Here is a 9,482-nt window from a genome sequence, read left to right on the forward strand (position 1 = left end):
CAACTACCAACGTTAAAGCTGCACAAGGCAAAATTTACGTGTAAAAATACACCAATACATCCCTCTTATTCTCATCTTCTTCTCTTCCACCCTCCCTCTCCCCCTCCATCCTACCTTTGTGTTTGACAGTGTAGAAGCCGACCGCCTGGCTGTCTCTCCACAACAGTTTGCAGCTCTCTGTGCGGGGGTGCAGAGAGAACAACACCTCCTCCCGTGAGGACCTCTCCACTACCTGACTGAGCAGGAACACAATCACCCTCTCCATGATGGACTGCACCTGGGAAAGACACTCTGATTTAGGAAGCTCATGAACACTGATGAGAACAAAAAGCAAAGAAATTACAACTTCAGAAAGCGTGCAACTTTCAAAACACAAGAGCCAAGATTTGAATTAGACTTTACATGTAATTAACAACATCTTAATGGAATACTTCACCCACAGAATGACCAGCTGTAAATCAGTAAGTCATACTGTGTTACCTTAAATTCTGGAAAACTGGTGAATATATTGATTAATTAATTGAGTGGGGACCAACTTTAACAACAGCAAACTATATCAAAACATCCGTTTGCAAACTCTCACACAACTCGTTCAGTATAATCCAACCCAGTCAGCACCAACCTGGATTTTAACGTCGATTTCTGGTTGAAAACTGGTTTAAGTCTAAATGTCTAAGACCTCTTTTCACCTCTTTTCAACCAGCTAAAATGCGATTACAGCATCAACATGTCACAAAAACAAATTTGTTTAATCATGTTGCTAATTTGTTAAGTTGTATGTTAAAAGAGATACAACATCGATAAGTTTGCAGGTATTACTCTAAACTCATATTTCACTGGTGGGTGAAATGTGGTTTACAAGAAGACGTAATTTCAACACATATGATGTTTAATATAACATCTAACTGGCAGCAAGAAGCTTTTAGGACATTTTCAGTTTCAGATCTGTACATTTTACAGCTTACTGCTGTAATGCACATGTGCAAGTACTTTGATGTTACAGCATCAACAAAGGTATGGATGTCTTGCGGCCCACTGGGACCTGCAGACCGAGGGGAAAGGAGCTGACAAAATAAATGGTAGTCCTCATCCTACCTACATACTTTGTAAGTACCTGTGCTACTGTATTTCAATAAAGCAAAACAGAAATTAGCTCTATTACTTGTATTATATGCTGCTTACGATGTTGCCTAGGCTGCTGTTTGTCATACAGCAGTATACAAACAATATAGAGTATGCAATAGCTTGTTTGTTTTATATAAACTAAGCACAAAAAGTAAGGAAATTTGTGTTTGGTAGATTATTTCTTTGTTGTAACAATGGTTCTTGGCAATAAATCTTACACCATTGGAACACCTGTTTATTTCCCTTTAAAATGGTGCCACATTTGTGAGGAACATGCATTTGTGGGATTAGCAGCAGAGCAGCTGCTCCGCCCATGAAAAATTTGCCATATCTTCTCTGCCAATGCCAGTGAAAATTAATGTCTTACCAAGATTGTTGTTTCTGTTCTCGTCACTGCCTATAGTGATTTCTGAGGCTACTTTTAAAATGTCAGACAGAGTCGTAACGAAATTCCTATGACAAAAGAAGAAAGCCAGAATTAAATATAAGCAACTTCTCTGCCCAAAAGTGAAGGGAGGGTTGAATATACCAAACTTAAAAAAATATTACTGGATAGTGCAACTTAGAGCCTTAGTTATGTGGATAACTAAAGAGCCTAATTCAGTATGGGTGGGAATGGAGCAGAATTCAGGTCAAAATGTACCTTTGGAATCACTTCCTTTCTTGGATGAAAAGGCATGGGAAAGGTTTGGTATTGGAAATGACTGGATCAGGGGAACAATGAAAATATGGTCAACAGTAAGGGAGAAGTTGAAACTGTCAGAATCTATTTGTAGGGCCACTAAAATAGCAACAAACCCTGATTTCTCATTATCTACTATGGACTCAGGATATTTAATGTGGGCAAGCAAGGGGCTGGTATATATCACACAGGTTTCCAATAGACTAATCATACTATCATTTGAGCAACTTAAAAAGGAGTTTAATCTATCCTCACATGATTTTTATAAATTTCTACAACTTAGACATTATCTTCAGGAACATGTAGAGTGGGAGAATGTTTGTAAGATACCAACCAAACTAGATTGGAAGGTGAAAATGTAAATGTCAAGTGCATTTAAATGCTGACATCAGCATTAAGGAGGTGTGTAGTTCTGACAGGTTACATGACCATAAATGAGCAAATTAGCACATGTTCATGTTAGCTCCAAACCCCACATTTATTGAGCTTGTTCTGTCCTTTCCACCTCTTTCCTTCCTCAATGAAGATCTATATGTGACTGGCTGAACTAAACTCACCTCCATCTCCTGTCTCAACTCTGGCATATCTTAAATCATCACTCTACAGAAGTTCCACTGTTGACAGGATCGATGGATCATTTCTCGACACAGCTTCTCAGGCAAAATGGTGAAGAAACTCTAGGATATGCTGCTAAATTGCTTTAAAAACTCATAATCTTATGCTCGTAGATCTCATCCAGTTTGGGAACAAACATACACATTCCATAATTAGGCATCTGCCTCACATGAGCATGGATTAGTCTGAGGGATTTCTCAATAGATCAGTGTGAAAACCCCTCCACCTTGGTAAGGGCACAGACTCAATGGAAATGGGTTCATGTGTGTGAAATTTCGTGTCTCTGCAGGTTTAACTTGTATGTGTTGCAAACATCTTGGAGGGGATAGAGCCTTGATAGAGCACTGCTCTATCCACCCTAAAGGATGTTTACTCCAGATGCTGCAACAATAGGGCCAGGAGAGTCATTAAAGATCCCAATCATAATCCCATAATTAGCATATAAATTGTTGAGTTATGGACAAAAATATCTTTAGTGAGTTTTTCTGTGAAATTCTGATCAGTTCATTGCTGAGTCCAAGTGAACATTTGTGCCATATTTAAAGAAATTCCTTTTATGTGTTCTTGAGATATCGCGCTCACAAGGTTGGGACGGATGTACAGATGTATGGACGTACGTACATATGGGCAACCTAAAAACATAATGCTTCTGGCCACAGCTATCGCTGGCACTGAGACATAATGAATAAGACTGATTACATAGACAGATAATTCTGTTTCTTTCCACAATGCTCACACCTGTGTAGGAACCCTGCTCTGTGCTGTAGTGAGGCTAACATACAAACAGGTGTGTAAAAACATGGTTACCGAAATCAGACCACTTCTGGACTTGCTGGACGTTCGTAAGATGTTATCCACACTCCACCACTTCTCATGCAGGTATAAAGCCACCACTGGAAGGGAGAGCAGAAAACATTAGTCTTTGTCTTAACAAGTGTGGATAAGGGCAGTGAGTTTAGTTCCAAACCTTGTGTTGGATCATCAGGAGGGTGAAGTGCCAGCAGTAAACAGGCGGGTTGGTCACCTTCAAACAGCTGCATCCACCTTACATTGTTTGCTGTTATCGCTACCTGAGCAGACAGGAAGAGGATTTCGTTCATTCATTTACACTCCTCGACCTAAAGACACCAGTGGAGCAACAAACACTCTGTACTTTTTTCTAAAACATACTTTTCTTTGATGTCAAGCAAAATGGCCGTACTTTGAAAGAAGCATTTCAGGAGGCAAAACCAGGGAGGGAAATTAACTTTTTTGTCCACCTTCAGAAGATCATTGGCTGTCCCCTCTCCTCTCTGAAGGACATTTATACATCCTGCTGCCTCAGCAGAGCTGAGGGTATTATCAGAGACAGCACCCATCCTGCTTTACACCTGTTTGTCCTGCTGCCCTCAGGCAGGCGTTACAGGTCCATCAGAACCAGGACAAACAGGCTCAGAGACAGCTTCTTTCCACAATCCATCACTACCCTGAACAGTGTTGCATAAATGTTGTTTTACTATGCAAACTCAATTATTATCTGTATTTTGTATCCCTGTTAATGTGCAATGACAGTAAAGAATGACAGTGTCAAGAATATTTGCAGATATTTGCAAAATCATCTCCATCATGATCAAAATTTTTAACAATAATTGAATTAATAGGAAATTAAGAATAGAGTGCTCCAGGGATGACGATATTCTGTAGGGCAATGCAGTTTCTCTGATTACCTCGTCAAAAGGCCTATGGAATTTTCGCATTGGATTTTAGATTATTGCTGAAAATAAACTGTGGCAAACAAACATTTATGATACTTAAACATTTTGTTCAGCAATATGATCTCCACAGATGAACACCTCCTTTATAAATTTTGAAACCTAAATGCAATCACCAGAAGTAAAAGGCTATCATTAGGTTATAGGCTAATCGAACGAATGAATGAATGAAGTCCACCGGTACTGCCCAGATTCTGTCTCCAAAGATGTCAACAGTGCAAGGCAGCAGCAGCCTAATCTGGTATATTTTAGCTTCACTTCTGTACAGTGGGGATAAGTGGAGATGCGTTGTCCATTTTTATACAGTCTATGGTCTGTAAAGCTGTGTACGGCTTGATGACGTTCTATAGTCTCATTTAGCAACTTGTGAACAACCACCTTTTTTAAGATACATAAAAGCTTAAAATTCACAGTGGGGTATTTACTGATGTATTTTACATAGTAGAACAAAACAGTGAAAGTCTCTTCGGCTTATGTTAACCACAGACCTTATTTCAGGCATCTAACCAAAAAGCCATTCAAAAAACCAACTGACTTTGAGACAAGGGAACCTGAAGTGCCAAAATGCTAACTTACTTCTGGGTTTTAGGTCTCATTCCTGGGGCACTTATATTGTGTACATTTAACTGGAAATAGTTAAAAAAAAACAACAACAACAACACACAATCATGGTCATAATGAAAAACTGAGGTCGTTACAAGTGTGTCATGGTACCTTTGAAGTATGTGATAATTGAAACCACTCATCATTATGAGGTCTTGACTCCAAAGAAGAGAGGTACACTTCAGATGCTGATCTCAGGTCAGTGTCACTCACAGCTGGAAGGTCTACTGGAAACATGGTCTCTTAAAGGGAATACAGTTGTTTAAAGGATAGTTACACATGTACAGTGGTTTATAAACACTGATAAACAACAAATATGTCCCTTGACCTGATGAATGTAATCACATCTGTAGAGACTGGGGTGCCATGATAAGCAATCATCCCTAACTGACTGTATTTTATCCAGTTTTCTCATGCAGGGAAAAATGTCCTTCCACCAGACTACATCAACAATTCTGGATATTTAAAGTAGGCTACCTTGCTTGTGCAAGCACAGAAAAATAAGTAGAGGGTGACTTCTGATCTTTGGCAACCCGATACTTCCTTGTAGTGAGGGACACTTATGGTAATCAATGCAGATGAACCCAATTTGAGCTAAACATTAACTTTCAGGCCACACTGTTCATGTCTCATGGACGAGAAGTCATTTCAAGTTATGGCACTATAATGAAAATTGTAAAAATCCATTTGGGTGTATTGGTAAGCTATACTAGAATTTAAAAAGTTACTACTTATGATTGAGAAAATATTTGGAGTGACAAGTGACGAGTCACGAGCGAGACAGCAGTACACCGACAGTTTGACTTGACTGTTCATACCTGTCATGCCTGTTAGAGGTGCTGCTACAGCTGTGTGTACTTTGACCTGCTAACTAACCAATGCTAACAAAAACAATTTGTAAGGGCAATAATACCCTTAAAGCCTCGCAGAACGATTTCATAACAGACACTATAAATTTCATTTGGCAAGGCGTCACAGTAACAATAAACTTACTTCACGACTGGTAAGTTACAGGATGGCAGTCATCGACGAAGCTTCCTGTTCCACCTGTAACTTCCCTAAACACCATTCTGAAGTCACCTTGACGTTTTTGTCGTTGACCTGCAGCGACACCCTCTGGTAGGATAGAGTCACTGCGTCACTTCAACTCGCTCTTCAAGTTCCGGCAACATGACCGGAAATGTGTCAAGTGGACTTAAAAATATAAGCATACGATATAGGCCTACCGAAAACGTAGGCATTGGAATTTTCAGATATGCAAACCGTGTTTGACAAAGTTAACGTTAATATTTCCACAAAGACTTCCAAATCGCTTTAACTGCATTTGGTGGGGAAATGCAATATACTGACAGGCATCAGTCCATATCTAGTTGGTCCATTTTTTTTTACCTAATGTCAGTTTTGCTTCATGATTTCAAGATTGTGTAACCCTCTGCATACTCCATTCACACATACATTCTTAAAGATCCCCTTCCGATGTGTTTTAAAATGATATAGCCTATGTATGTATGTCTCATAAAAAGGTTTGAGGGATTAAAGTACAAGTACCTTACTAAGCACTGGAAGGGACTGTCCTTTACCTATCAGAGGAGGGGGAGGCAGGGGTATGACTGTTTTTTTGTTGTTGTTGTTGTTTTGTGACCGACCGCGAAGCAACAAATATTTTTTCTTGAGCCTCCCTAAGTGACTGTGCAGGTGAGCCATATCAGAGATATTTACAATTTCACTAATTTAACTAACAGACAGCATCCACTTAAAGTGCACAAACAAAACCAAAACCAAAGTGCAAAGTATGGTATTGGACAGAATTATAACACTGCACTGCAATATACAACAAATGACGTGGGACAAAAGCTTAAAATATTTTTTAAGTATTTGTCCTTACTCAAACAGCAATAGTAAAAGATGCAATAAAACATAGGCGTGAGGTCACCAGTAAAACGATTAACCTGAGAGGTACTAAAACATAAACGAGCACTGTCAATGTTACACCAAAGCATGTGTTACTGTTTGCGATTGTTTCAGATTCTTGGTAGTTTTGTTTTATTCTGAAATGTTTTAACCGGAAGTCGTGTATTTGGTCGTGACCAAGCTTCTGACAGCTACTTAACAGCCTGTGTCAGTGACCGTAGTTCGGTTCTGGGCTTGACATGTTGCATTGTTTGACCCCGAGCCGACGGCTGCTGTCTCACCGGCATTGCCTTCTGCAGTGTCGCCGCGTTAAATCGGAAAACACCGCCAAAGTAAGTTTGCTGCAGAGTTATTATGAGCTGGTTACTGTTGTACCTAGCCTCCATGTAGCTAAAGCCAACAAAATATTAATAACACAGTGACATAGCCGATAAAGCACTGTGGTCATAAGCAAACATTTACCTAATAACCCAGCTGTTGTGTGGACCTTACAGCTGAACTTTATGAGGGGACTACGGATAATGTTACCGTTAGGTAACATGTATTTTATGGTGAGGTTAAGTTGGCACTCTTCTTGTTGTGTGTTACACGTAGTGTTGCAGTGAGATAGGTTAATTTGTGCACACATGCTTATATTTTTATGTGTGTGATCTGTGCTCGATTTAGGGTCTTCCGCCCCCGTTCATGAAATTAGGATTGATTCTGGATAAGAATAAAGTTAGAGCCCATTTAAGTTGTGTACGTAGTGACCTGGTAGTGATGATGCTCCTGTTGGGTCAAATAATTGTATGTTAGCATGAGGGTACTTGTAAGAACAGTGCATACATGGAGATAGATTTGTCTAAATGTTATGTGTGTAAACAGATCGACAAGTTTTGAAATGATAAGTTCACAGATACATATACTTTTATTCCAATTAATACTGTAACCTAAAAATGTACCAAATAAATTACATTTTTCTAAAACTGCTGATATACTAGTTTACAGTTTTGTTATAGAAGAATATCATCTGCATAATAATATTTTGTTTGTTGTTTCCCATGTATCATAGCCATAGAGTTTTCTGTCTAATCAAATACTCTGGGCAAGTGGCTCTATGGCAAGGGCAAATATTAAAGCCGATAGAGGCAGCCTTGTCTTGTTCTTCTCGCAGTTTGAAGGGAGGGGATAGTGTCTGATTTGTAAGAATTCGTGCTGTTGGATTCTTATTGAGAAGTTTGATCCATGCTAGAAAGTTAAGCCCAAGATTGAATCTCTGTAGGACCTCAAATAAATATGAACATTCAATCTGACCAAATGCTTTTTCACCATTGAGCCCAAGTATGACCAGGTCTTCATTTTCTTTACTATTTGTGTAGATAATATTAAAAAGGCATCTTAAATAAAGGTAGAATTTCTGTTGGCTATGAAGCCCGTTTGGTCCATATGCGGCAATTTGTCTATTAAAGGGTTCATAATTTTGGTAGATTTTAGCAAACAACTTTCCATATAGATTCAGTAGAAAGATTGGGCGATATGAGCCCACCTCTTGTACATCTATGTTATTCAGGTTGGCATTATTTTTTCGGGTTGTCCATCCGTCTGTCTGTCTGTTCATCCCATCCTTGTGAACATGATATATCAAGAACACCTCAAGGGAATTTCTTCAAATTTGGCATTCATGTCCACTGGGACTGAAGAATAAACTGATTAGAATTTGATGGTCAAAGGTCAAGGTCAGTGTGACTTCACAAAATATGTTTTGTCCATAACTCAAGAATACATGTACTAATTATGACAAAACTTTACACAAATGTCTAATAGGTTAAAATAATAAAGTGGTGATGTTTTATATCCAAAAGGTCAAAGGTCAACTTCACTGTGACATCATAATGTTCTGCAGAAACACTTTCCTGGCCATTACTCAACATCATATCTCGGGAATAGAAGGGGAGACATGTATACTGATGTGTACAGTATACGGATGTATACTGTAGGAGAAACATGACTGGTGTACAGAGGCATGCAAACGTGGGGCAGTAATTCTAGTATCTCTAAGCTGCTATAATTATAAAATTTCTCACTGGCAGTAATAAAGAACTCCATCCATTTTTCCATCCATCTGTCCATTCGTCCATTCAAAATGTCATTTGCCTCCACTCTGGGGTTTGGAAAGGACATAATACAGTCCATAAGTGGGCAAACTGGTCCAGACTGAAGAATCTCAATAACTATTAGATGGAAAAATTAAAGTTTGTATAGACAGGCTTTTCCTTTAACACACCATTAGTTGACTTTTTGATGATGATAATAGCTTACAACAACATTAATGAAAGTAATAATATAATAATAATTATGGCTATTGTGGTGCAATATGTTGAAAGTATATATTAATATCTGGTAGTATAGATATGTAACAATAATCATATGTGTAACAGCAGCAGGAGGCATCAGTCAGGACCACGGCAGCAGCACAACCACACACATCACACTATCCAGGCACCGCTGCGATATAAGTTAACCTGCGAGACAGTGGAGCACAAAGGCTCTGGAGAAGAAGCCGAGCTAGCAAGATGCAGCAACAGGACATGAGTGTTAGCAAGGAAGAGAGAGAGAGAATGAGAGAAGGTGCTCAGTGTATTATCGGAGGTCCCCTGGCAGACTAGGCCTAAGTCAGCCTAACTAGGGGCTGGTCCAAGGCAAGCCTGAGCCAGCCCTAACTATAAGCTTTATCAAAAAGGAAAGTCTTAAGTCTAGTCTTAAATGTGGAGACGGTGTCTGCCTCCCGGACCACAACAGGAAGATGATTCCACAGG

The 9,482-nt window shown here is 39.2% G+C and overlaps 2 protein-coding genes and 1 long non-coding RNA gene across 4 annotated transcripts in view; 2 read left to right on the forward strand and 1 right to left on the reverse strand.

Moving 5' to 3' along the window:
* The window catches only part of LOC126407448 (uncharacterized), an 8,159-nt gene extending 7,891 nt beyond the window's left edge, over positions 1 to 268 (forward strand). The window contains exon 3 of the long non-coding RNA XR_007571789.1: positions 130 to 268. This is a non-coding gene — a long non-coding RNA (uncharacterized LOC126407448). The remainder of the gene's footprint in view (positions 1 to 129) is intronic.
* Positions 1 to 5,874, reverse strand: part of fam169b (family with sequence similarity 169 member B) — a 12,339-nt gene extending 6,465 nt beyond the window's left edge. The window contains exons 1-5 of the mRNA XM_050072281.1: positions 5,770 to 5,874; positions 4,888 to 5,016; positions 3,390 to 3,492; positions 3,230 to 3,315; positions 115 to 277 (exon numbers count right to left, since the gene is read on the reverse strand). Coding sequence (XP_049928238.1) covers positions 115 to 277; positions 3,230 to 3,315; positions 3,390 to 3,492; positions 4,888 to 5,013 — 478 coding nt within the window. The 5' untranslated portion in view covers positions 5,014 to 5,016; positions 5,770 to 5,874. The remainder of the gene's footprint in view (positions 1 to 114; positions 278 to 3,229; positions 3,316 to 3,389; positions 3,493 to 4,887; positions 5,017 to 5,769) is intronic.
* A 988-nt stretch (positions 5,875 to 6,862) lies between these two features.
* ldhd (lactate dehydrogenase D) overlaps positions 6,863 to 9,482 on the forward strand; it is a 30,633-nt gene continuing 28,013 nt past the window's right edge. For both annotated transcript variants that reach the window (XR_007571775.1, XM_050072260.1), the window contains exon 1: positions 6,863 to 7,019. Coding sequence is in view for 1 of the 2 variants with exons in the window: in XM_050072260.1 (XP_049928217.1) it covers positions 6,927 to 7,019 (93 nt within the window). In the remaining variant the exon portion in view is untranslated. The remainder of the gene's footprint in view (positions 7,020 to 9,482) is intronic.

The sequence above is a fragment of the Epinephelus moara genome, chromosome 20, assembly GCF_006386435.1.
Source record: "Epinephelus moara isolate mb chromosome 20, YSFRI_EMoa_1.0, whole genome shotgun sequence".
Taxonomy (NCBI): domain Eukaryota; kingdom Metazoa; phylum Chordata; class Actinopteri; order Perciformes; family Serranidae; genus Epinephelus; species Epinephelus moara.